General features: G+C 41.2%; 1 protein-coding gene across 8 annotated transcripts in view; it reads right to left on the bottom strand.

The window, feature by feature from the left end:
* LOC110496190 (protein FAM131B) overlaps window positions 1-18,899 on the bottom strand; it is a 30,005-nt gene extending 11,106 nt beyond the window's left edge. Inside the window, exons 1-6 of one of the 8 annotated variants that reach the window (XM_021571939.2) lie at window positions 18,226-18,899; window positions 5,423-5,460; window positions 3,158-3,193; window positions 2,457-2,550; window positions 742-966; window positions 487-627 (exon numbers count right to left, since the gene is read on the bottom strand). In XM_021571939.2, the coding sequence (XP_021427614.1) occupies window positions 487-627; window positions 742-966; window positions 2,457-2,550; window positions 3,158-3,193; window positions 5,423-5,460; window positions 18,226-18,253 (562 nt within the window). In that variant the 5' untranslated portion in view covers window positions 18,254-18,899. Of the gene's footprint in view, window positions 1-486; window positions 628-741; window positions 967-2,447; window positions 2,551-3,157; window positions 3,194-5,403; window positions 5,461-6,553; window positions 6,573-18,225 lie in introns of those variants that run through there. The other 7 variants (XM_021571938.2, XM_036952727.1, XM_021571941.2 and 4 more) reach the window with 7 other exon arrangements.
* Window positions 18,900-27,248: the final 8,349 nt, after the last annotated feature.

Genomic DNA, 27,248 nt, shown 5'->3' on the forward strand with positions numbered 1-27,248 from the left:
TGCTTAATTTAGTATACATTTTTGTTTTTATTCATTCATTAAAAAGCTGGAATCCATAGCGGTGAAACTGCTATGTCCATTTTGCAATATTACAACAACAAATATGTTACTTCAAACAATGAACACGGTCTCTTCCCCTCGGACATCATTGCACACCGTTGCACGCACCACAGAACAACAAAGTACGTACTTCGATTTATTTTTTACCACGATGCTGGATGTTCATTTCCTCAACAACAACAAAAAACATTAACAAATGCCCCTGGGGCGGCGAGTTTCGCTGTTGCGAATCTCAGCTTTAAATGCTATGCTATCAAACGTTGCCTGTACATCCTTCTCAATTTCACAATAAAGAACTATGGCATTGGACGACCAGATTCAGTGAGTGTTGTTCATTGAGATTTAGTTTGCACTTTAAAAACTAAAGGTCTAATAAAATGGCTGCCCTATTTGTAGTGTGTTGTGGCCATGTTTGTAGTCCTGTACCTCTGCTGGTGATGCTCTCCTGGTTGGTCTCACTGAGGTGGGCCACGCTGCCTTGTTTGGAGCCAGCACAAAGGCCATCTTCCTCCATAGATCTCCAGCCCAGCAAAGTAGCCTCCGATAAGGCAAATTGTGCCATTAATCCTGGGAGATACAAGGGGAGAGACTTTGTAAACAACGTAAAATACATGGTTCCAAATCTAATTTATTGACGTGTTGATTTGTTTAATTTGAATTGCTTCTTCTGTTCACTCTTACCTGCAGTGAAGCGGGCCTCCTTTTCTCCTTCACTGAGTTCACTGTACATTTCGCTCTCTATCCGCCTCTCCTTCTCACGTTGCGAGGTTGGGATTTTGGTGACCACAGCCCCTTCAGTCCCAGTGGATGGTGTGTTCCAGCTCTGCCATTCGATCATGTGAGCTACTTTGCCCGAGGCCATGGCAGTGGGCTTAGTTACTTTATCCTTCATGGAACGGGACACGCCTAAATAAAGAATAGAGGGGGGGAGAACACTGTTTCACAACACATTCAATTTGTGAATATGGCACCTCCCACAATGGATTTGGGCTCAGGAAGTGAAATGGGCTGGGAACTGTGGAAAATGCTTAATGGCTTGTGTTTTCTTTCTGGGAGGCAACGGTACAGTAGCCGAATATGAATTCGGTACAAAGTGGCTTCTTCCTCTTTCATGCATGTCTCTCAGGAGCTATGGTTGGTTGGAGATTGAAGGGAGTGTAGATGGGGCTTACAGCATTATTAGAAGCTGTCTATTTACTCGGCAAGGCTTGTTGACTCGATCAAACTTTCAGTCGTCTGTGGTGAGCAACAAGGGTGAAATGCAGAACTTATTGTGCCACATTAATATTCATTAATATGAGTCTTTACTTTGGGGCGGCAGGGTAGCCTAGTGGTTAGAGTGTTGGACTAGTAACCGGAAGGTTGCAAGTTCAAATCCCCGAGCTGACAAGGTACAAATCTGTCGTTCTGCCCCTGAACAGGCAGTTAACCCACTGTTCCCAGGCCGTCATTGAAAATAAGAATTTGTTCTTAACTGACTTGCCTGGTTAAATAAAGGTAAAAAAAAAAAAAAAAAAAAAAAAAAAAAAACTCATCAAATTAATCAAGAAGATGAGATTCATTAGACTTTCAGCATTTGTTTGTAATTAAAATGTGAAAAAAAGTTATCTTTGCTTTAAACATAATTCTCAAAAGGCCCCACTGCAAATCCTTAATTAAAGTGCAAATATCTAACGATAACAAAGGATGTATTCATTCAGAGTAAGTAACAATAAAAATCTAATTAAATCAATTGAGTGTGATCTGAATCCATTGGGCAATAGCAAATATGCTGGGATGAATGAAGCCTTGCTGATTTATTAGTTAAATCAGTTTAAAAATATTGTTGTTCTCATAAAATGCAAATGTCATTCATAAAATAATATTCATTTTAGATGTGTATTCAATCTTATGCAAAGTTATTTTGAGAGTAAGGAAAGTGGTTTTGGGGTCTTTATTATTCCAAGGTCGATATAATCTGACTGTTAAACACAAACACCATATCAATCAAATGTACTTCAACTTCACCAGACACAACCACAACACAGTTGTATGGCTCTGTGCACAAACAAGCACAGAGACATAAAACTGCCTTGCCACCACAATAAACAATCACCACCACCACAAATACCACACTACAAAACACTACATTTCCCAGCATGCCTGTGGAGTTGCATTGTGGTTTCTGCACTTACTTTAAAACTTGAATATGTATATGTTTTTTTTTATCTGATTGGATTCCATCAATTGCCCATAACCGGCCATTGATGTGTGCATTAGGTATCAATGGGGAGGCAGGAAGTGAAACAGGAAGGGCACCCACAGGGGCGACCATGTTGGCTCCATCTCCTCTTCCTGTCTGGAGCCAACATGGGGCTGGTTTACCATCTACCAGGACAGACACACACCTGACACACCTGTCAGTGAGGACTTAGCCAGAGCACCGATCCCGTAGGCGTTGGAGTTCCTCTTCAGACGAGGCAGGATGGAGGAAGTGTCCTCCATAGAGAGCTGTAGAAAGGGATGAGGGGAGGAAAGAAATAAATCAACAAATAATTGTGTAGGGGAAAAGGGAGAGGAATGACCAATTGTTGTGAGGGGGTAAAACAACATTGTTGGTTGAGGATTAGATATGCGATAAAATAAAATAGGGGAAAATCCTGCTTAACAAATGATCAAATACAACTACCACCATATTAAGCAAAAGATACATTACATTATCCAACACATCACAAATCATATCAGCACTTTGGTTAAACCAGCAATTGTCAGCACAGTAGTGTAGTAGTTCACTGTGCAGTCAGTGTGCTGTACCTGTAGGGCCTGTGATTCATATGATTGATACATAAAGGAGCATAATGCTAGCAGCTAGCGTTAGCTACTGTAGATGAGGTAAGGTTATTACAGCTTGTTATCTCCCAGCCTGAGATACTATGTAACACAGGCAGTACAGTAGATTAGCAGCAACGCTAAGATAGAGAGATGGGGAAAGAGGGAGGGAGGGAGGTGGGATGAGGAGAGACTGAAGGAAAAAAACGTTGGCTTATCTATAGACAGAGAGAGCCAAAATACGTGGCGGAACGGAGAAAGAAGAGGACGAGATTAGCACAGGACTTACATTGATTCCTTCCCAGGAAAACTCGGCACGCCCATGCTGAGAGAGAGAAGGAGGGAGAGGAAGAAAACCAGGAGAGATATAGGTATGTTTGTAGAGGAGCCAGGAAAAAGGAACGCAACAGAGAGGGGATAGGATTAAAAGAAGAACACATACAACAACAACAACAACAAAACTGACAAATAAGGTGTGTAAAAGATACACAGGATGAAACCAGTAGTAGATTTGGGTGGCGGGAGGAAGAGAAAGCATCTGAGTAAAGAAGGTGGAATACAAAAAGTGCAAGAGAGATTTGGATGATGTGGACGATTGAAATACTGATCAATTGAGGATAGAATAGAGATGAGAATCCACTGTCTGTATGTGAATAGATTCTCTCATATCAGCTTGACCATAGGCTTTGAAAACCGAAATAGAAAAAGTACTGTTTATTGCCATTGATGTCAGTGTTTGTGTTTGTAATGCTTCCCTCGCAATAATAGGATACAACTCATTATTCATAATTGAATAATATCTTATAGTATCATAATACATCCTTATAAATAGGGCAATCCATTACATAAATGGTGCCACTTGTGAGGTAAAATCCCTACATAAAATGGTGCCCCGTGTGAGGTCATTCTCCTACAATACTCTGATTCGATATTCACTTCATTAGAAGAAATTACCCTTGACCACACACCCAAATTGGGGGAAACAAATAGTATTTTCCATTTACTCTCATTGTAAAAGAGCTAACTTCCTCGTTGATTTGTTGTTATACAGAAATAACAAAACATGCAGAAAGATAGCTTAATCAGGTCAAAAATCCCGACCAACCGTTCAAAATGCTCCAACATAGGGAATTAGACCCTGCGAGAAGAGCCCTGTAGCTTCAGGCTATTCGGCGTGGGAGAGTGGGAAATTGTGGGAACCCGGTGTCTAAGTAGGCTACACGTAGCTATGTGTGTGGAAAACACTTTTGTCACAGATAAGACATTTATCTCGTTTAGTATAGTCTGCATGTTTGTGTCGTTGGTCTTGTCCGGGCCGGTAGCTACCTAGCACTCAAGTGGCTGCTAGCGCCGTCATAAAAAGGGGCATGAGGGAAGCCCCATGTTGTCACAGTGATTAAGCAAGCCCCATGAAGTCCAAGCTAGCCGCCCAGAGGATTTCTGCTTTAGTTGGGATGGATAAAAAGAATCCCACTAAATGTTGAATTATTCACCAAAAAAAGTGACCGTGGTCAGTGCTTGCTCTTTATTTATGAGGGCTTGCGGTGTGGGGTTTGTCACTAGAAATTATTTATCATGGTTAAAATGTGCATTAACAGGAAGGGTGAGCAAGAGCAGCACGGCGTCAGTGTCCTCGGAACTTCTTCTGCCAAGCAACAGGCCCAATGATTTCTGCGAACAGGTTTCCCCTGGTGAAACACTTTTGTCTCAATCGGCCAATCAGACATCGGTGGTCTTATTGTTGCCATCAAGCTCTGGTCAGTCCAGAGGAGTGCATACTGTCTCTCTAACCGCATGTGTTATGAGGCTGCTGGCTGCATCTACCTCAGCTCAGCTGCCACTGCTGTGTTGACAGATTTCTGAAAAATAGGTGACCCCTGGCCAATCCATATCCATCCATCATATCCAGAACTATATGGGGTGAACATTTTTTGTTGTTGTTGCTTGTCAGACATCTAACAGAAATGGGGATGGGTTGTCCCACAAAACATATTCAAAGAGCACATTAAGTGTAGTAGAATATGTAGCCTACACGCTCTATTCATGTTTAAACATCTGTGGCGGTCTTGTTGGTTGTCATTGTGTAGGGTCTTTGTGTTGTTTTAAAAGACCCCATTGTGTATTGCAATTCAGCCGTGTAGCCTCGTTAAAGAGAGAAAAACTAAACAGCAACAGTGGTAAAGGAGTAAGATGGATCGTATGCTATGTCCCTGGAGAGGGAGATTATATACAGTACATAATGGTTTGGGCTCTCGAGACCTGCTCCAGTGGCCTTTGTGAGAAATTCAATATAAACCATCTCTGAGCAACATTATATCATTGCACTCTCAGTATAGGGAGCAGTGTGAGCGAGACACGCTCAGTTTCACTACTAGATGTAAGAAAAGAAAAGAAAACATGAAACTACACTTTTCCTCAATGGCCATCTTGGCTCAAGGACCCATTATACATAAAGAAGAAATGCACTCGAGGGTAGAGCTGGAATGGTGTACAATCCAGACAAATGATATTTCACTTCAGGGGAATAAAACGTACATTGAAATGTCATCCATACCTGCTCCCCATCTTTCCGTACAGGAACAGCGTCCGCTGCTGGAAAAGACACAAAGGAAAAAAACTGAAAGAAGAACATGAAGCCAACCTCATGCAACCTTTACTGAGTAGAGCTGACAGCACCCTCGAACATGTACACTGACGTTCAGACAAAGCACTAACATAGTACAATTATTTGCACCAGCTGTTAGCGTATTTGGGGGAAACGAGCATGTCATCATTGGCCACGATCTTTAGGTTCCTCTGCTGATTGTGTTCAAGAAGGTCTCGAATGACAGCTTTGTGTGGTATATAACTGCATTGTCATTAGGATGCATTTGATAGTAAGCCTACTAAAACATGCATTGAAAAACTGTTACGTTTTAACTTAGTATTAAACTAGTAGTAAGACATACTATATTATTATACCTAAAATACAGAAAATACAGTAAAGTAATATTATATTGGCACATACTGTAAATTGACACTGCATCGCGTGCCCTCTTCTCCACACAGAAATAAGCTGAAAAAAGTCCTTAATTGAATTCAAAATCCTTAAAACACTTGTCTGTAATGTTTTATATCCTAACATCTCACTTTGATATTTTTAACAGTTAAAGTGTCATTTAAAAGGGCAACACACATAAAGGAACAGAATCCATCACAAAAGGGGAGTTCTGAATTGAAACACGTCCTCGTGACTATCTAAGGGCCCCGTCTGAATGTGGACCCTTTAAACACTTGAAAGTGTCCTTTAAACAAGCAATATCCAACATAAAAGAAAGTCAAATTGAGTTCTAAGATTTGAATTGAAACACTTCTCCTCTCTTTAACTACAGCTGAGTTGACACCCGGGGGAACCTGGAGGCCATTTTCCTCCATCAGACACACCGGAGACTGATGGAACTCCAAGATAACCGAGGGAAAATGAGGGTGAGGAACAGGTGGTAGGTCTCGAAGAAAAACCAGAAAGAATGACTGAGATGGGGTAGAGAGAAAAAAGGACAAAACTTTGAGGAGGATGGGGCGTTCCAGTAGACCAATATTTTAATGGTGATCAGTGAGTTTTATAGTATGTTATCAAGCCTGCCCCTTAACCAATGGAATGAGAAGGTGGTGAATGTTTTATTGTTGGTGTTAAAAGAATCTTCACCTAGATTATTTTAACACTGAATTGTGAATCGTGTCCACCGTTGATAAGACTTCATTTTTTGTTGTTGTTGCCACATCTCACCACCTCACGTGTAAGATCTATCCATCTGTAAAACATGCAAATAAAAAACAGGCCCAAACACACTCATCTTAACCCCACACTTGTCTCCCTGGCCTGTCAAGAGGTCTTCAACAGCTCGGAGTAAACTAGACAGACATACCTCTTGACCTTATAGAGAACTAAGCCTCCTCCACTTTGCTGTGGAATTTGTCTCGTTGTAGAGAATTTTCTTTCCCACATTCGTAGTTGAACAAAAACATCCGAGTCAGATATTGAACCTTTTGAGAGGAGAGGTAAGGTCTCAAACGTCACAGGAGTCTTATGATACAACTGTACAATTACAAAGGTGGGGGGGAGGGGAAGCTTTGTTCCCGACCAATTGTGTGGGCTGGGGGAAGGGTAGGACTATGTTCACAAAGTGGGCGAAACAGCAGGGGCTTGCCGCTCGCGCTGCACTGAGCGAGTTCCGTTGCGGAGCATTTATCCTACTGTGACCGACCGAGCGGAAGCCAGAAGCCGGCGAGGGCCGTCAAAGCAATAGGCGGGGGAAGGGAGCATTGTCAGACACTGCCGCGATCATCTCCTGACAAATCTCGTGGTTCGAATTGTTTGGGACCATCATCATCTGTCTTTTGCGATCGCTTGGGGCCGAGTGGGGCGTCTTGGTGGTGACACACAGTGGCTGACGTGCGCCTTGACACTGATTCAGGGTGAAGGGCAAAGTCTGACTCACCTCAGCTCTAGTACCAGTGCCGAAGGGCGTTCTAGCGGGACACCGCTACATTGTTTTATTTTTAAAAAACTGTTGAGATACCACAAATACTGTCAACCTAATTTTGGGACCCAAAATACATACCCACTGGGCACAGAAATCAACGCAGCATCTAATTCCATGTTGGTTCAATGTAATTTCATAAAAATGATTCATTTGATAGTAGATAGTTGATTCGAACAGGGTGTTCCCAGTGGGTAACTACGAGGTAAAAAAAACGATTCCAAGCTATTAATGGCAGACAAATCACTGGATATAAAATGACCAAAACAACATGCTACTAATTCAAATGGTATGTCTCAGAGATTAAGTGAACACTTAGCCACCCAAAGCCATTGATGCCCAACTATAGCACAACCCATGCTTCTCTCTGTCTTCTTTCCTCCATTCCATCTTTACTCTTCTCTCACTTCCAAATTCCTTCCTCCCATCCTCTTCCCTCTCTCTCCGAGCCCCTCTCTCTCCCCTCTTCACCTATGCCCTCTAGCAGTCTTCCACACTAAAGGTCAGTACAGTAGCAGCTCAACCGTGACCACCTGTCAAGCAAACTACACCGACCAGTCACCTTGGCCCCATGTCCGTCAACCTTGCGAGTCGTCAGTCAACTCCCGTCATCAGCCATGCGGTGTGTGTGAGACACAGCGAGTGTACTCCGCTCAATACAGAGCATCCATCAGTCAGTCTGTCAGCACTTTTAAAGAAATCAATATTAGGGGGGGGGGGGGGGCAATTCCTGTGTAATGCAATATCTCATAGACACTCAATATAACTGAATAACAAACCTGATGAGTGATGTCAAATAGTGCACAACAAGCTACAGCATGCTTCAACAGACTGTCGAGTAGTGTGTTTGTTTCTGGGTAAATTGAAGGAGACCTATGTAAGAAAGTAACAGTTTCACCAATCACATGAACAATGTGGTAGCAGAATCAGAATTAGTTAGGTAACATTCATAAGTAAGATGTTTTATTTACATAATAATGCTTATGTGAGATATTTGTCATTAGGATGTCTTCTTTTGGATAATACTGTATAGGCAGTTTGAAGTTATCCCTTCTCTGCTAGGGCTTAGTCACTTGGGGCCCAGAGAGGGGAGAGGTCAGGCTTGTCTTCATATGTCAATATATCTGTTAAACCATATGATGCTATGAATAATATCAGAAGGGGAGGAGGACAGAATGGAGGCTTGTCTTCTTATGGGAATGTGTCTGTAACTATTGTATGTCCCCTCTGAGGTTGCCCTTATCTTGATTTAGTATGTGACCTAAGAGGCTCATTGTCTTTTCTGATCTTGTCCAGGAGGGATTGTATTTGAGATGGGAGTATCTAGAATTGACAATTGATATATGCCATTGGATGAGGTAATGTTTTGGTCCTAAGTGGTACCAAGAACGAGAATAGAATCTCGTCTAAAGAGACCAAACTGAACGATAATTTACAGCTGATACTGTCTGCCTATGGGATACTCCTCTCTCAATTAAAGTCTTCCTTTGTAATGTTCCTAAGATCTGTGTTTCGTCATGTGAGTTGAGATGGGTGTGTCTTGGCTATAAATGATGCTAAGAACTGTTTTGTAAGGACTCTCAGAGAATTCATTTATAGACACTGAATTGATCTGAGAGTCAAAAGGGGCTATGGTGAAGCTCATATAATTAAAGATGGACTTTATGATATAACTCTGACTTGTGTGTGGTTTGCTCTTATTATTTGGTAATACAGGAAATTACCACGACAACACACACTTTCAGTACAGATTAGAAACATAAACACTTTCAGTACAGATTAGAAACATAAACACCTTCAGTATACAGAAACATAAATACTTTAACATAAATACTTTCAGTATACAGAAACATAAATACTTTCAGTATACAGAAACATCAACACCTTCAGTATACAGAAACATAAATACTTTAACATAAATACTTTCAGTATACAGAAACATAAATACTTTAACATAAAAACTTTCAGTATACAGAAACAAAAATACTTTAACATAAATATTTTCAGTATACAGAAACATAAATACTTTCAGGATACAGATACATAAATACTTTAACATAAATACATTCAGTATACAGAAACATAAACACTTTCAGTATACAGAAACATAAACATCAGTATACAGAAACATACACACTTTCAGTATACAGAAACATAAACATCAGTATACAGAAACATAAATACTTTCAGTACAGTTTAGAAACATAAAACTTTCAGTATACAGATACATAAATACTTTCAGGATACAGATACATAAATACTTTAACATGCATACTTTCAGTATACAGAAACATAAGTACTTTCAGTATACAGAAACATAAACACTTTCAGTATACAGAAACCTACACACTTTCAGTATACAGAAACATACACACTTTCAGTATACAGAAACATAAACACTTTCAGTATACAGAAACATAAATACTTTCAGTATACAGAAACATAAATACTTTCAGTACACAGAAACATAAATACTTTCAGTACACAGAAACATAAACACTTTCAGTATACAGAAACCTAAACACTTTCAGTATACAGAAACCTACACACTTTCAGTATACAGAAACATACACACTTTCAGTATACAGAAACATAAACACTTTCAGTATACATAAATATAAACATCAGTATACAGAAACATAAATACTTTCAGTATACAGAAACATAAACACTTTCAGTATACAGAAACATAAACACTTTCAGTATACAGAAACATGAACATCAGTATACAGAAACATAAATACTTTCAGTATACAGAAACATAAACACTTTCAGTATACAGAAACATAAACATCAGTATGCAGAAACATAAATACTTTCAGTATACAGAAACATAAACACTTTCAGTATACAGAAACATAAACATCAGTATACAGAAACATACACACTTTCAGTATACAGAAACATAAACACTTTCAGTATACAGAAACATAAACATCAGTATACAGAAACATACACACTTTCTGTATACAGAAACATAAACATCAGTATACAGAAACATAAATACTTTCAGTACAGTTTAGAAACATAAAACTTTCAGTATACAGATACATAAATACTTTCAGTATACAGATACATAAATACTTTCAGGATACAGATACATAAATACTTTAACATGCATACTTTCAGTACACAGAAACATAAATACTTTCAGTATACAGAAACATAAACACTTTCAGTATACAGAAACCTACACACTTTCAGTATACAGAAACATAAACACTTTCAGTATACAGAAACATAAACACTTTCAGTATACAGAAACATAAACATCAGTATACAGAAACATAAATACTTTAAGTATACAGAAACATAAACACTTTCAGTATACAGAAACATACACACTTTCAGTATACAGAAACATAAACACTTTCAGTATACAGAAACATAATACTTTCAGTATACAGAAACATACACACTTTCAGTATACAGAAACATACACACTTTCAGTATACAGAAACATACACACTTTCAGTATACAGAAACATAAATACTTTCAGTATACAGAAACATAATACTTTCAGTATACAGAAACATAAATACTTTCAGTATACAGAAACATAAATACTTTCAGTATACAGAAACATAATACTTTCAGTATACAGAAACATAATACTTTCAGTATACAGAAACATAATACTTTCAGTATACATAAACATAAACACTTTCAGTATACAGAAACATAATACTTTCAGTATACAGAAACATAATACTTTCAGTATACAGAAACAGACACACTTTCAGTATACAGAAACATAAACACTTTCAGTATACAGAAACATAAACACTTTCAGTATACAGAAACATAAACACTTTCTGTATACAGAAACATAAACACTTTCAGTATACAGAAACATAAACATCAGTATACAGAAACATAAATACTTTAAGTATACAGAAACATAAATACTTTCAGTACAGTTTAGAAACATAAAACTTTCAGTATACAGAAACATAAAAACGTTCAGTATACAGAAACATAAACATCAGTATACAGAAACATAAAACTTTCAGTATACAGAAACATAAAAACGTTCAGTATACAGAAACATAAACATCAGTATACAGAAACATAAATACTTTCAGTACAGTTTAGAAACATAAATACTTTCAGTATACAGAAACATAAATACTTCCAGTATACAGAAACATAGACACCTTAGGTACAAATTAAAAACATTAACAGCTTCAGCTTAAAAGAAAATCCAGGCAGCAGGTAGCCTAGTGGTTAGAGCATTGGGCCAGTAACCTAAAGGTTGCTAGATCAAGTCCCCAAGGTAAAAATCTGTTGTTTTGCCCCTGAACAAGGCACTGTTCCTAGGCTGTCATTGTAAATAAGAATTTGTACTTACAGTTTTTCTCAATTGCTAAAACCCATTGGCTGGACAAAGTTCTCAGTTGCCTGGACTCATTTAGCTAATTATGCAGTCTAATGCACATGTTAAACCATTTCACATGATAAAACACAATTTTTAGATCTCACTTAGACTTTTCAGCAAAACTCTAAACACATTCTCATTCTCAAAACACATTCTGCACTCTAATGCACATGTCATCCATACTGGTAAACACAAGTGGCAACAATCAAATACAAATAGAGAACATATGTCATTGATTGAACACAACCACTCAAAATTGATTTAATCTGTTTCAAATGATGCGACACAACCAATATAAGCCCGTTCAGAGAGCAAACAGGTTGTTGAAGGTGGGAAGGAGAAAGTCTGATAATGGATACTGTAGTACAGTGCATTGTAGGCTGTATACTGTACAATGGATGAATTGTATGGCCCTGAACATTGTGCTTTCCATTTATTAACAGTACTGACTGCTCAATAGATTTTGACTGGTTGCAGGTTCATATCAACAAAGAACAAGAATTACAGTATCACAGAGACAAAGGACAAGTTTGTGAGATGCAGGGTACAGTACTGTAAAAATAGAGGTACAAGGAGGAGGAAGAACAAAAAACAAAATTGCAAAGAGCAAAGCAGAGTAGTAATTTCTGATCAATTTTGAGCTGCTATGATAGAACATGTTTTCCTTCATCAAAGGACAATGACGGAAAAATATGAATATTTTTTTGATTAAAAATGTACTTGTATGTTTTGAACAATGTGTTTTCTATTTTTCGGTGTATTGTTTACTGACTGCTTGATTGTGTATATCATTTTGATCACTTTGTTTATGATTAGAGAACAGTGTTTGATTTTGAACACAGGTAAAACTGTTTTGAGGCGAATGTTTCATTTTGCAAGAGGAGTCAGAGGTTATGTAAATAGTGCTTGAAGATGAGGTTTTGTGTTTAATGTTTTCAGGAAATGGAGCAAGGTTTCAGTAATTGTGTTATAGCAATTGAGAAAAACTGTAACTGACTTGCCTTGTTGAAAAATCAACACCTTCAATATACATAAACAGACCTTGGCTTCTCTCCTGATACAGCGCCTTGCGAAAGTATTCGGCCCCCTGAACTTTGCGACCTTTTGCTACATTTCAGGCTTCAAACATAAAGATATAAAACTGTATTTTTTTGTGAAGAATCAACAACAAGTGGGACACAATCATGAAGTGGAACGACATTTATTGGATATTTCAAACTTTTATAACAAATCAAAAACTGAAAAATTGGGCGTGCAAAATTATTCCGCCCCCTTTACTTTCAGTGCAGCAAACTCTCTCCAGAAGTTCAGTGAGGATCTCTGAATGATCCAATGTTGACCTAAATGACTAATGATGATAAATACAATCCACCTGTGTGTAATCAAGTCTCCGTATAAATGCACCTGCACTGTGATAGTCTCAGAGGTCCGTTAAAAGCGCAGAGAGCATCATGAAGAACAAGGAACACACCAGGCAGGTTCGAGATACTGTTGTGAAGAAGTTTAAAGCCGGATTTGGATACAAAAAGATTTCCCAAGCTTTAAACATCCCAAGGAGCACTGTGCAAGCGATAATATTGAAATGGAAGGAGTATCAGACCACTGCAAATCTACCAAGACCTGGCCGTCCCTCTAAACTTTCAGCTCATACAAGGAGAAGACTGATCAGAGATGCAGCCAAGAGGCCCATGATCACTCTGGATGAACTGCAGAGATCTACAGCTGAGGTGGGAGACTCTGTCCATAGGACAACAATCAGTCGTATATTGCACAAATCTGGCCTTTATGGAAGAGTGGCAAGAAGAAAGCCATTTCTTAAAGATATCCATAAAGAGTGTCGTTTAAAGTTTGCCACAAGCCACCTGGGAGACACACCAAACATGTGGAAGAAGGTGCTCTGGTCAGATGAAACCAAAATTGAACTTTTTGGCAACAATGCAAAACGTTATGTTTGGTGTAAAAGCAACACAGCTCATCACCCTGAACACACCATCCCCACTGTCAAACATGATGGTGGCAGCATCATGGTTTGGGCCTGCTTTTCTTCAGCAGGGACAGGGAAGATGGTTAAAATTGATGGGAAGATGGATGGAGCCAAATACAGGACCATTCTGGAAGAAACCCTGATGGAGTCTGCAAAAGACCTGAGACTGGGACGGAGATTTGTCTTCCAACAAGACAATGATTCAAAACATAAAGCAAAATCTACAATGGAATGGTTCAAAAATAAACATATCCAGGTGTTAGAACGGTCAAGTCAAAGTCCAGACCTGAATCCAATCGAGAATCTGTGGAAAGAACTGAAAACTGCTGTTCACAAATGCTCTCCATCCAACCTCACTGAGCTCGAGATGTTTTGCAAGGAGGAATGGGAAAAAATGTCAGTCTCTCGATGTGCAAAACTGATAGAGACATACCCCAAGCGACTTACAGCTGTAATCACAGCAAAAGGTGGCGCTACAAAGTATTAACTTAAGGGGGCTGAATAATTTTGCACACCCAATTTTTCAGTTTTTGATTTGTTATAAAAGTTTAAAATATCCAATAAATGTCGTTCCACTTCATGATTGTGTCCCACTTGTTGTTGATTCTTCACAAAAAAATACAGTTTTATATCTTTATGTTTGAAGCCTGAAATGTGGCAAAAGGTCGCAAAGTTCAAGGGGGCCGAATACTTTCGCAAGGCACTGTATATTCACACTCATGTCATTTCCATGATCCAGTTGGTCTATTTACTAGTAGTTTAGTTTCACACTGTATAATGTACATTCTAGTAATATAAATACACAACACCTCTTCATTGTACTCAATGGTACTATGAGTAGGCTTAGCTACTTCTCATTTCCGCCTTAGATTAGGCCTACTTTCATCATCTTATTTTTGTTGTTGTTGAAAAACCTACAGACCTGATCTGGTACTTCAAAATATACAGTATCTCATTGTAATACATAGTGTATCTTGTATGTTGAACTATGCAGTACATCACAGAGTTTCAGCCAATTCATCAATATTTCCAATACATGATTTCACCCTTAAAATGCAGGCTTCAACTCATTATTTTATTTACTGTAATGAACCATTACAGCGTTTAAAAAAGGGTTACAACAAACTATTTTTTTTAAATGCAAATGGCCTACATCCATTGGCTTTCAGTAATTGGAAGAGAAAACATGACAGAGTGAAGAGAAAACATGACATCGGCGTCCGATATTGCCATTGCCACTGAGGCTTGCTAAGTGTCTCGCCACCCATGAAAGACAAATTAAGTCAATTACAGATATGTGATGGATGAAGGCCTAGGGATATTTGGAAAAGGTCACAGGAGACATGTCATGGCTACACACAGGAAAACACTATGTGGAATGAACTGTATTCCTCCATTTCTCAGCTGTGTTTCTCATTGCTTTTCACTTCCCCTGTTTTCTCCTCCCGGAAAATAAGGGAGTCTAGGACTAAATGCAGTCCGGTAACCGTTCATCATGAACAACATCCGTTGTGAACATATTAGAATATAATAACTAAGGTCGGCACTCTACACAATACACTGGAATAATACCTCTGGCAAAACAGTAGAATACAGTAGAATCAGATCATGGTGTCTTGTTGGCATGGCATGGTTCCTCTGGGGAACATGGTTCCTCTGAATGTTTCCCAGAGGAGCTAAAGACTGTATGGGGATGTGCTGTTGACCCATGTGTACTTTAAGCATCTCTTCTCCACTCGCATCCATCAACCTCACTCCCATACCAGAAGCTATATATAGCAATATATGCTTATTATAACAACGGAGCTCTCAGCAATGGGCTGTTGATGTTGGATGCGAGTCAACCTAAGTTCACACATGATAACAGACAGAGACAGACAGAGAGAGAGAGAGAGAGAGAGAGAGAGAGAGAGAGAGAGAGAGAGAGAGAGAGACAGAGAGCGAGAGAGAGAGACAGAGAGAGACAGAGAGAGAGAGAGAGAGAGAGAGAGGGAGACAGAGAGAGAGAGACAGAGAGAGACAGAGAGAGAGAGAGAGAGACAGAGAGAGAGAGAGAGAGAGAGAGGGAGACAGAGAGACAGAGAGAGACAGAGAGAGAGAGAGACAGAGAGAGAGAGAGAGAGAGAGAGAGAGAGAGAGAGAGAGAGAGAGAGAGACAGAGAGAGAGAGACAGAGACAGAGACAGAGACAGAGACAGACAGACCTGCCGCGAAACGACTTCTTTATCAATTTTGAGTGATTTCATCTCTGTTTGAAGGGACTTTGAAGAGACAGACAGAGAGAGAGAGAGAGAGAGAGAGAGAGAGACAGAGAGCGAGAGAGAGAGACAGAGAGAGACAGAGAGAGAGAGAGACAGAGAGAGAGAGAGAGAGAGAGAGAGGGAGACAGAGAGAGAGAGAGACAGAGAGAGACAGAGAGAGAGAGAGAGAGACAGAGAGAGAGAGAGAGAGAGAGAGGGAGACAGAGAGAGAGAGACAGAGAGAGACAGAGAGAGAGAGAGACAGAGAGAGAGAGAGAGAGAGAGAGAGAGAGAGAGAGAGAGAGAGAGAGAGAGACAGAGAGAGAGAGAGAGAGACAGAGACAGAGACAGAGACAGACAGACCTGCCGCGAAACAACTTCTTTATCAATTTTGAGTGATTTCATCTCTGTTTGAAGGGACTTTACATGGGATTTCGTATTAAAAAAAATTTGTAGAGAGACCTTGTCAGAGGGAAAACTCCAACTCTAGTGTTGTTTACTGCTCCAAAACGCTACATCCAGACTAACACCTTCCCTAGCTTGATTTCACACACTCATTTGTCTCTAAAACGCCAGGCTGGCTTTCATCGCCACGGTCAAAACACGTGCTACACATCCTCTACCGGCTCAATGACAATCAAAGGTCAAATTTTCATCCATCCCTTTATTTGTTTCATTCACCCCCGACCGCGAGCCTCCACATTTGTTTTCATGAAGGAAGTGACCAGGCTTGATGAAGTGTTTAATACAAAAGGGCAATCCCTCTCCATTACGTATGAATCCAAAACAAACGACGCACCACGCTTGAGCTAATCTCCCGTTAACACTGTCTACAGTATAACACACTACATAATATCCAATCCCATCGGAGCCCGATCGACTTCAGTCAAATCATCCACTGCCTATGTCACAGCCAGATGGACCGTACCAGTTCCACAGACCATGAAATTCCATTCAGTCTACAGTATGCTCCATGGGACTGTCAGCACTGAGGCTCTTTTGAGCCGTACACCTCGACGTAGCTACGCCGGCTGTATTAACCACTGGCAGCGTTGACTTTGCTCAATTGACCTACATGTGTAGCGCATCCAGGCTCACACCTGGGTTTGCCGCGATCGGTTCTGACTCATCCAATGCGGGTCATAGTCCAGCCGGGTTTGTGTGTGTGTGTGTGTGTGTGTCTCTGTTTTATACCTCCTAACCTGAGCACTGCTGCACACATGCTTTGATTCACTACCCGCCGGTCATGACGCACTCCGACGGAGGAGAGGGGAACATTTGCGATTTGCTCATACACAACCACAACCTTAGCTCTAAGTCATGGCAGGAGGGCGGTTTAACAAGAGGGAGTGCGCGCACACACACACACACATCGTCAAACTAAGTCCATTTCCTCATGACTTTCCCTTCATCCATCCATCCCTTCATCCATCCATCCCTCCCTCCCCCGATCCGATCCCTTCATCCGTCATGAAAATCAGAGGTCTGCTCTCTTTTCTCTTTGCTTCCCTCTTTCCCTGTTTTTTCCTCTCTCTTCATTACTATTTATATGTGCAACAGTACACCATGCAGACACTGCTAACAGGATTTCACATCATTCCTTTCACTGTCTCTCCTCCTCCTCTCTCTATTTCTCTCCTTTAATATGTCTCCCCTGACATCATTGTAAACAACCTCTACTGTCATATTTCATTCTATCTGTCTCCTCAGAGCCCTCTGTATATATCTCTCTCTCTCTCTCTCTCACACACACACACACACACACACACACACACACACACACACACACACACACACACACACACACACACACACACACACACACACACACACACACACACACACACACACACACACACACACACCTATCTCCATGTGCACATGGTCGTACAGTCCATTAGGCATATACATTTTAAATGTCAACCGAGTCGGCCCGTATTCCAGTCCACTAGAAATTGCCTTCACTTCCATTGTCACGCCGTCGCCTTGCCATTTCTCCCTATTCCCCACATTCAGCATTCACCATGCAAAAGAAAAACCTCTCCTCTCTGTCTAGCCTCAGACGTACGCTGCCGAGCCCCGTTAACCAACACGTCTCCATAGAAACGCACTTACGGCTTCAGAGGAGAAATTCAGAGTCCCCCCCCAGAGTCCCCCTTCCCCCACTCCCACCCTCCTCCATCTCCCTCGTCACTGGGGGAAAAGCAGATGGGGAAAAGATGGGGGTCTGCTTACTGATGGTCCGGGAGCCGATGCAGCCCATGGTGTCTGTCTCTCACAGAGGCCCTGGAAGCAGCAAGCGAGGAAGCGCCACCCTTTCGCCAGGCATTCTCTCCACTCCTCTTCTCTCCTCCCGTCTCGTTCCGTATGTGTGTGTGTGTGTGTGTGTGTGTGCACGTCTCTCCCTCTCTCTCACTCTCTTGCTCCCTTTCGCTCTCTCCTCTTGCTCTGCCTTTGTCTCCCCCGCTCCCTCTCTCTCCTTACCTCCGTCAAACCCACTGGCACACACACAGAGAGACACAGATAGAGTGCAGCGTCGCGATGCTGGAGCATCCCCGGTTAGTCAGTCAGTAAATCAACGTGTCTGAGAGGGAGGTGTGGAAGGAAAGACTTGACATCGTTTGAAATAATGACAAGCAAGTACTAGTTACTTCAATGCCATTAATATCCCAACTCTCCAAGTGATTGAAGTATAACACATTTAGCAGAAATGTTGACCTATTCTGTCAACTGGAAACATCCTCTCTGTCTTCTGACGGTGAGATAAATGTGTCTAGTATGTCTCTATTCTCTCTCTCTCGCTCTCTCTCTCTGGCAATGCAGTACAGCTCTTTTCCTCTCCTTCTGCCCCTCCCTCCTTCCGTCTCTCTTCGTCTTATTCCCACAATATACATATAAACTCAGACAGTGATTCAATTGTGTGGAGGCGAGGCAGGAGGACAACGGATGAGTCCTTGAGCTCTCTGACTCTCTCCTACTCCCTCAGTGACTGCTTTTATGCGCCGAGTCAAATCTCACACATTGAATACTGGCTTTTTCCCTATGGAGCTCAATGCTTTGACAGCATTGGCCGTCGAATTTGGTCATGTGGATAGTCATAAAACTATTGGTTGATATAGAATAGACTAGAATAACTAGAATATGAACGTGTGGGCATTGGCTGAATAAGGGGAGAAAGAGTGACATCTCTTCTTGAACATGTCCATCTTACACCAAGAGAGAGAGAGACAGATGGAGAGACAGAGAGGGGAGCTGAGGAGGTAGGAGTGAAGGGGGGAACGCGTTGAGTCATGTTAAGGAGGGGTGACGCTGAGATGCACAAATTAATATCCTAGGAGGGAGGGTGAGGGTGACAGAGGGGGAGAGAGGAGGAAGGGTGACAGAGAACAGCCATGTTTCTATGTATGGCTCTGTGTGTGTGTGTGTGTGTGTGTGTGTGTGTGTGTGTGTGTGTGTGTGTGTGTGTGTGTGTGTGTGTGTGTGTGTGTGTGTGTGTGTGTGTGTGTGTGTGTGTGTGTGTGTGTGTGTGTGTGTGTGTGTGTGTATGTGTGATGTGGGTGCGTTTGTATGGCTGGCTGGTAGGCTCGCTGGTTGGCTAGCTGGCTAGCTATTGGTCTTTCCATGTATTTGGTGTTTACTTTACTTGTGTGTGTCCATATTTGTCCATGAACATCATGTCTGCAAATGTATCTCTCCACATGCATGCATCACACATGTGCATATTTATTACTTCATCACTGAAGGGGGTTAGGGGTCAAAGAGAGGTGATCACAAAGAGACATGCCAAGAGAAGGGGCTGATGGGTAATCCTATTCTTGGTAATGAGTTGGTCTATCACAAGCTGAGTCTCATGGTAGGACAGTACTTAGATATTCACTTTGACCTCACTGGTGCCTGAACTATATTTGAGAGAGAGCGTTCTAGCTAGGTGGCTAACGTTTGCTAGACTAGGGGTTAAGGTTAGGGTTAAGGTTAGGGTTAGGGTTAGGGGAAGGGTTAGCTAAAAGGGTTAAGGTTAGGGGAAGGGTTAGCTAACATGCTAAGTAGTTGCTAAAAAGTAGTTAAAAAGTAGGAAGTAGTTGAAAAGTTGCTAATTAGCTAAAATGCTAAAGTTGTCTGTGATGAGATTCAAACTCGAAACCCCCAACCACCGAACCTTCTTTTTTGCCTTAAGTAACTATCTGTCTCATGCAACCATACCAAACAGAACATGTTATACTAATGTGAGTGTCCCGGATTTACGTTTACTGTGTTACGTCTAGACTATGAGACCAAGCTGCCCAACACACATACTGATATAAATCCCACAAAAGGCTAGGTTCAAAAGCTTACAGCAAAGACAAATAACGAACCGTCCCACACTCGCACCTACAGCTCAATCAATATGCTCAATAGGCTCAATGGGCCTCCAGACACCCGAAGGTAAAGCATCGGATCACTGCTGCTCTCTCCCAGGGAAGAGGACTCAGAGACTGCCTCTCAAATGGCAATCCAATAGGGTGCCATTTGGGACACAGGCTGAGAGAAGTCGCTCTCAGGAACACTTTCTTAATCCTCCCACTACGCTTCCTCATTAAAAAACACATGATGTCTCTCCGATGTATGGTAAATTGGAGCTTTGTTATAAGGGCGGCTCTTCCTCGATAGCAGAAATGAATGTGATTGGTTAAGTTTAGGCGAGTAGTGTGATTGGTTACGTTTCGGCAAGGAATTGCAATTGGTCGAGTTTAGGGTTAGTGGTGGTTTAAATGTGCGTAGGTTTGTCATGCATTGCCTTCCAGGCCTGTCTGAGGTCCGAAACAAACTTCATTCATCTGTCATTGGTAGATGGTGGTAGCCGAATTAGGATTCTTCCATTTCCCTCAATGACCACGTGTTCACGTGTTCAGAATTATTTATATTATTCTTATTTCTCTCACACAGTAACGTTCTTCCCAGACCTGAGTTCAAATACTATTTGAAATCTCAGAATAAATGTCGCTTACCCTTGTTTCACCATCTGGTTGTTCGAGCTGCCCTGATACATCAAAAATAAATACCTTTTCCCCGCATAGCATCCCCTCATCGGAACCCAACCTTATGCATGATAGCTCGAAGCAGACCTCACTACAAGACTGACTGCTATGGCTAAAAATAGCCATTCGCAGCACAACTGCCACACACACTGCAATAGCCGTAGTGACACTTCAGGTGCCGTGTTGAATACAGGCCCCCAGCGAACCATGCACATCCAGAACGGATGCGGTGGCATTGCCATTGTTGACAACCCACTAATCCAAACAGAGAGCATGCCTTGGGGCCACCAACTGTACCGGTTTGTTGCCCTTGGCGACGATCGATTCTTTAGGTAGACTAGGAGCAATTCAGCGAGGTTTTAATTTACTCACCGGCTTATTGGATCGGCACGTGCCGTCACTCACGGCGACTGAGATGGACGACTGTGGTTTCATTAGGACACATAAACTGACTCAACCCCTTTGGTTAAGCGTATTGGGTTAGCTGTCTCTCGTGGTGATGTCGGTATTTTGCTACCCTGAGATGGTTTCTCCCCTTTGCAACATTTTGAAACCAGTGAGCAACGCACACTGCCACTTTAGTCATGCCTACTGTGACTTTGTTGTCTGACTGTATCCTAACTCCACTACAAGCATCCACCTTATCATCAGCACTAGGATTATTTATAAGACATTATAATATATATATATAATATGTAGAATCATTTCATTTATACGTATGTAAGATGTCGTATTGTCTTGCTTGCTGATTCTAAATAGGAAATTGTCAATTGTATCCCTTCACTGCTATTGATACTAAATAATGCTCACAATTGAAAAATAAAAACCACTCTCTCTCTCTCCCCAACAAGGAAGAAGTAAAATATTGTTTCTGTATAACATGTAAAACTGCAACACTGTCCCTATAAATGCATACGTTGGTATATATTTGAACTTTTGGGCTAAGGTCATGTTATTTTGGTGGGAAATACAATACTATAGTAATTGAAAATCCCTCGAAAACCACATTCCAAAGGCATTCGAGTCCCCTGAGGGTAGCTCTTCACCCTGGTCAGTTACGGGAGGGATTGTCATGTTCAGCACCCAAAGCAAGGCTGAGGAGAGAGACAGACAAAGGAACACAAACATGGTACAGACGTTTCTCTCTCAGACGGTTCTGAGGTCTGCAGCTCTGATTATTTGTGCTGGGACTGATAAGCAGTTAGGTGTGCTGCAGTGCGTCCTGCCCTTTATCTATTTGAGAGGGCAGGTGGGGCAGGTGGGCATCATAACATTGGCGGATCATTTAAGGACGCGGTGCATTCACCATCTCAGAGTGTATGTTATGTAAATGTTTTTGAAGGGCACTGCTTAGAAATGCCTGAAATGGCTAACTACTGCTTTCTTACTTTATCATAATCCTAAAAAACATCCATTGCAAGGATGTGAAGACGTGTTGTATTGCTAATGTTTTGCTAATATTTTCAACCTTGCGAATGAGAGCCAATCTGGATTCTTTTAATTGACATTTATCACCACTTGCAGATGGATAACCTTTGTGTGTGTAAGCTGTGTTTCAAAGGCAGGACTACAGCCATTCCAGAAGAGTTGGGTATTGCCACATAACCCAGCTGTGTTCTTCTCATAATTATTGTGCCAAGTTTTGGTGCAGGGTTTCTTGACACAAGAAAAAGACAGCTGAAACAAACACAAACCCTTTTTAGTTCTACTTACAATTCATCTTCAAGGATTTTCAATTCAACATTATTTTCCAATAAAACATGTTTCTTTATTATTGAAAACCAGGTTTCCTCTACAGGATGGAAGTCTCAGGACAGCCAGGAACAGTCACTCCATCTCGAAAGAGAGCTCATTTGCAGAGACGTTTGGCACAGACAAAGGAGTACAAATTGCTGTTGCAGTCTCTGTCAAACCACTTTGGGCCTGAATAGTGAGTTGTTACGCAGTTTTCAGTCACTCCACCATTAGGCTGTGCTTCATACCATTTGGTAAAGTCTACCTTTGACCCATCAGACCACATCCATCTCCCCTCCATGTGGACGTCAGACAGCCCGATCCAGGTTGGTCTCTCCGCAGGGTCGAAACTCTTGATCAGGGTTGAGATGAACATTTGTTCTGACTCACTGTGCACAGAGGCCAGGTTTGCTCCCTCAGACACACAGTAGGACTCAGCGTTAGCCCAGACCACTGGTGAAGCAACATACTTATAGCAACGTCCGTTGAAGTCATACCAGCCCATGAGGCAGGAATTTTGGAATAGCTCTTCCTCCTGGTCTGGTACAGTAGCACCCAAAGCAAGTCTGAGGAGAGAGACGACACAGAGGAACACTAACATGGTGCAGAGTGTTAGGCGGGTAGGTGTGTGCGCTGCAGCGAGTTCCGTCCTTTTATATATTTTTAAAGAGGGCAGGTGGGGCTGGTGGACATCAGATCATTGGCGGATAATTTAAGGACGTGGCACATTTCCTATCTCGTATGTAAACGCAGGGGGGGGGGGGGGGGGGGCTCTGCCTAGGGCCTTCAAATCACTAAGTCCGCCCCTGAGTGAATGTTATATAAATGTACTATTCAACTCAGCCTTCACTGAAGCTGTTAAAGGATTGACAGCAACTTGAAGCTACGGGCCCAAATGACAACAAAACATAAACAACGGCGTCAAATCATAGTATTTGGGGTTACGATGGGATAAGACAGTTGTGCTTACTACGTTCATGAGGCATTTATAAGTTATATTCTTCAAGAATCAGTATACAGTATACACTACATGACCAAAAGTATGTGGACATCTGCTAGTCAAACGTCTCACTCCAAAATTATGGGCATTAATATGGAGTTGGTCCCCCCTTTGCTTCTATTTACACCTGATGTTGGAACATTGCTGCGAGGACTTGCTTCCATTCAGCCACAAGAGCATTAGTAAGATCAGGCATGGATGTTGGGTGATTAGGCCTGGCTTGCAGTTGATGTTCCAATTAATCCAGTTGATGTTCCAATTCCTCCCAAAGGTGTCCGATGGGGTTGAGGTCAGGGTTCTGTGCAGGCCAGTCAAGTTCTTCCACACCAATCTTGACAAATCATTTTCTGTATAGACCTCGCTTTGTGCACAGTGGCAATGCCATGCTGAAACAGGAAAGAGTCTTCCCCAAAAATAACATCAAACAATTATCATCAAAACAGTATGTGCTTTTTGAAACTCACCTTGTTGTGATTGATCAATTTGAAGAAAGAAGTTCGACAACAGGTTGAAACTGAATGGAAAACATGGTCGTTGTGGATGTTGTTTCAAAGCCTAACACGACCAAATGGACAGCGCTTTCTAAAGTGACTATTCATTCAAAACCCCCATATGCATATTAGAGCTGATGCATAAGCATAGGCCAAGATATGAAGGAGCCCAAGGCCGATTTTTCTTCTTACATTTAAAAAAATAATAATGATTGTGCCTTTATACAATACATAGCCTACCACATATTACATCTGGCAGAAAAACATTAAAACATTGATTTAAGATATCTTTGGTACATAATTGGTCTAGCCTAAATGATACAAATTCAGATTTAGCCTACAATTATAGCACATTTGTTTTTGAATAGCCTATTAATAGGGGTTTTTCCCGCCCCATAATTGAGACTGACACATTACTTTAGTGGCTGTCAACAGTTTAATGAAATATGTTTCGTTTTAAAAACATGTTACTATCCATGTTCAAGAACAGATTTCCCTTTGTTTCCCAAATTAAGCACTGGGTACTGTAGCTGCAGGAACAGGGTTGGAGAGCCAATTGGCATACAGAGTTAGAGCAGAATATAATCTGTGGCGCAGCGAAATTACAGGAGTAGCCTACCCAATATGATTGAAAAACGTACAGGCGGGAAAGTGGCCTCCATTCGCTATTGTCTTGCCCCTGTTCTTGCCCATTTGATAATGGGCCATTCTAAATCGAAACGAATTTCCCATAGTAATCCATTCTAATTATATTGAGAATAGTTTGATGGGTGAAAATATGATCATTGATGAGAGAACAACGTGTGCAGCCTGAGGCAAGCTTTTTTTTGTTTGCGATTTTTTTCAGATCATCAATAGCCCATAGTAGCATCATGCAGCCCTTATATCTTTTGATTTCTAACGCATTCTATGCGTTGTATCATTCACTAAAATTGCCAAAAATCGCTAAATATAGTGTATAGGACCCGTTCCAAATGTTCAATTTTACACTGAACATAGCCACCTTCATATGCGTGCACTCGCGTTCGGGAATGGGTAAAATGTCCATTCTACTTTATTCAGCCAAGGTCAATTATATTATTCTTACTATAAAATCATATAATATAAAATAGTGGCACGGGATTTATAAGCATATCTTGTCTGTTAAATTAACAAGCCTACAGTGTATTGCACGGCTCATAGCTGTAATGAATACTCCGGGAGAAAAAGGTGTAGACTCATGCGCAGAGCGCTGCAGATGCCTATTAAGCCTTCGCAGAATGCAGGGGTTGTGGTCACAGGCATGCAATGGTCAAACCACAGGTAAAACACAGTCAAACAATACCTCCCAACCATACAAACAGAAATAACTGAACTAAATAGGGAGCTGATGAGACCAGGTGAGAAAGAAACACAGGTGAAATCAATGAACAAAAATTAAAGACAGGGCTACGTTCCAGAACACAAAGAAAAAGAACACAAGGTTGACTAAGAAAAGAAAAGCAGAACCTTACAATAAACAGATAACATACAGTAGGCCAATTTATATTCTGTTATTCTGAAATACATTTTCTTAATAACGTAATGTTTCTTTAGATCTGCCTAAAATAAATCATTCATTTATTGTGATGGTGTATATTCAATTGATTTTAAATGTAGATGATCCAAAGCATCAGAGGCTTGATTGTGTGAAGCCTGGATATACTAAAAGTGGTTATGTTAATTAACGGTCAATTCATGGGCTGACAAAATTTCATGACCGCCACAGCCCTACCCAGACCATTATTCCTCCTCCACCAAACTTTACAGTTGGCACTATGCATTCGGACAGGTAGCTTTCTCCTGCCATTCGTCAAACCCAGATTTGTCTATATGGTGAAGCATGATTCATCACCCCAGAGAACTTGTTTCCACTGCTCCAGAGTCCAATGGCAGTGAGCTTTACACCACTCCAGCAGATGCTTGGAAATGGTGATCTTAAACTTGTGTGTGGCTGCTCGTCCATGGAAACCCATTTCATGAAGTTCCCGTCAAACAGTTCTTCTGCTGAGGTTGCTTCCAGAGGCAGTTTGGAACTTGGTAGTGAGTGTTGCAAATGGGGACAGACAATTGTTAACCGCTACAGGCTTCAGCACTTGTGGGCACTTTCTGTGAGCTTGTGTGGCCTACCACTTAGTGGCAGCGCCGTTATTGCTCCTAGACATTTCCACTTCACAATAACAGCACTTACAGTTGCGGGGGCAGCTCTAGCAGGGCAGAAATTTGACAAACTGACTTGTTGGAAAAGTAGAATCCTGTCACAGCGCCACGTTGAAAGTCACTGAGCTCTTCAGTAAGGTCATTCTACTGCAAATGTTTGTCTATAGAGATTGCATGGCTGTGTGCTCGATTCTATACGATTCTATACACCTGTCAGCAATGGGTGTGGCTGAAATTGCTGAAACCACTCATTTGAAGTGTATCATTAATTTAAATGATGATTGAACAGCAGTAAATATAGCAGATTGTAGCATACTATTTACAGTCTGCTTGTGTCAAGAAGCCCTGTGCCAAAACTTGTCACACAAATTATGGGAAGAACACAGCTGCAGTGATGATATGACCACAGGGTTAGATAGAGCAGCCAAACCTCCCAAAAAATCAACATCAAAAAGATGTATGCGGCAATAACACAATTATTACGTGGCAATTTTTTGTTGTTGTCATATACAGTGAAATGTGTTGTTTTCATAGTACTAAAGTGCCCCTGGAGCAAAATAGGCTTAAGTGTCAACCGATTTTTCACCTTGTCAGCTCAGGTATTCAAACCAGTGACTTTTTGGTTGCTGGCCCAACGCTCTAACCGCTAGGCTACCTGCCGCCACCCTTGTCTGGCTGTATTGCTGCCTTTACAGTATAGCTTTTTTAATCATTTCTGGAGCGAATATACAGATTCAATCCATATAGTTTCATCCATGAATTTCAGGGTGCTTACATTTCTCCAGCCCTATTCCTTAGTTTAGCAAATCAAGTGTCAGGGGGTGCAGTTTGCTTTCAACA

The sequence above is a fragment of the Oncorhynchus mykiss genome, chromosome 18 (assembly GCF_013265735.2).
Source record: "Oncorhynchus mykiss isolate Arlee chromosome 18, USDA_OmykA_1.1, whole genome shotgun sequence".
Lineage (NCBI taxonomy): Eukaryota > Metazoa > Chordata > Actinopteri > Salmoniformes > Salmonidae > Oncorhynchus > Oncorhynchus mykiss.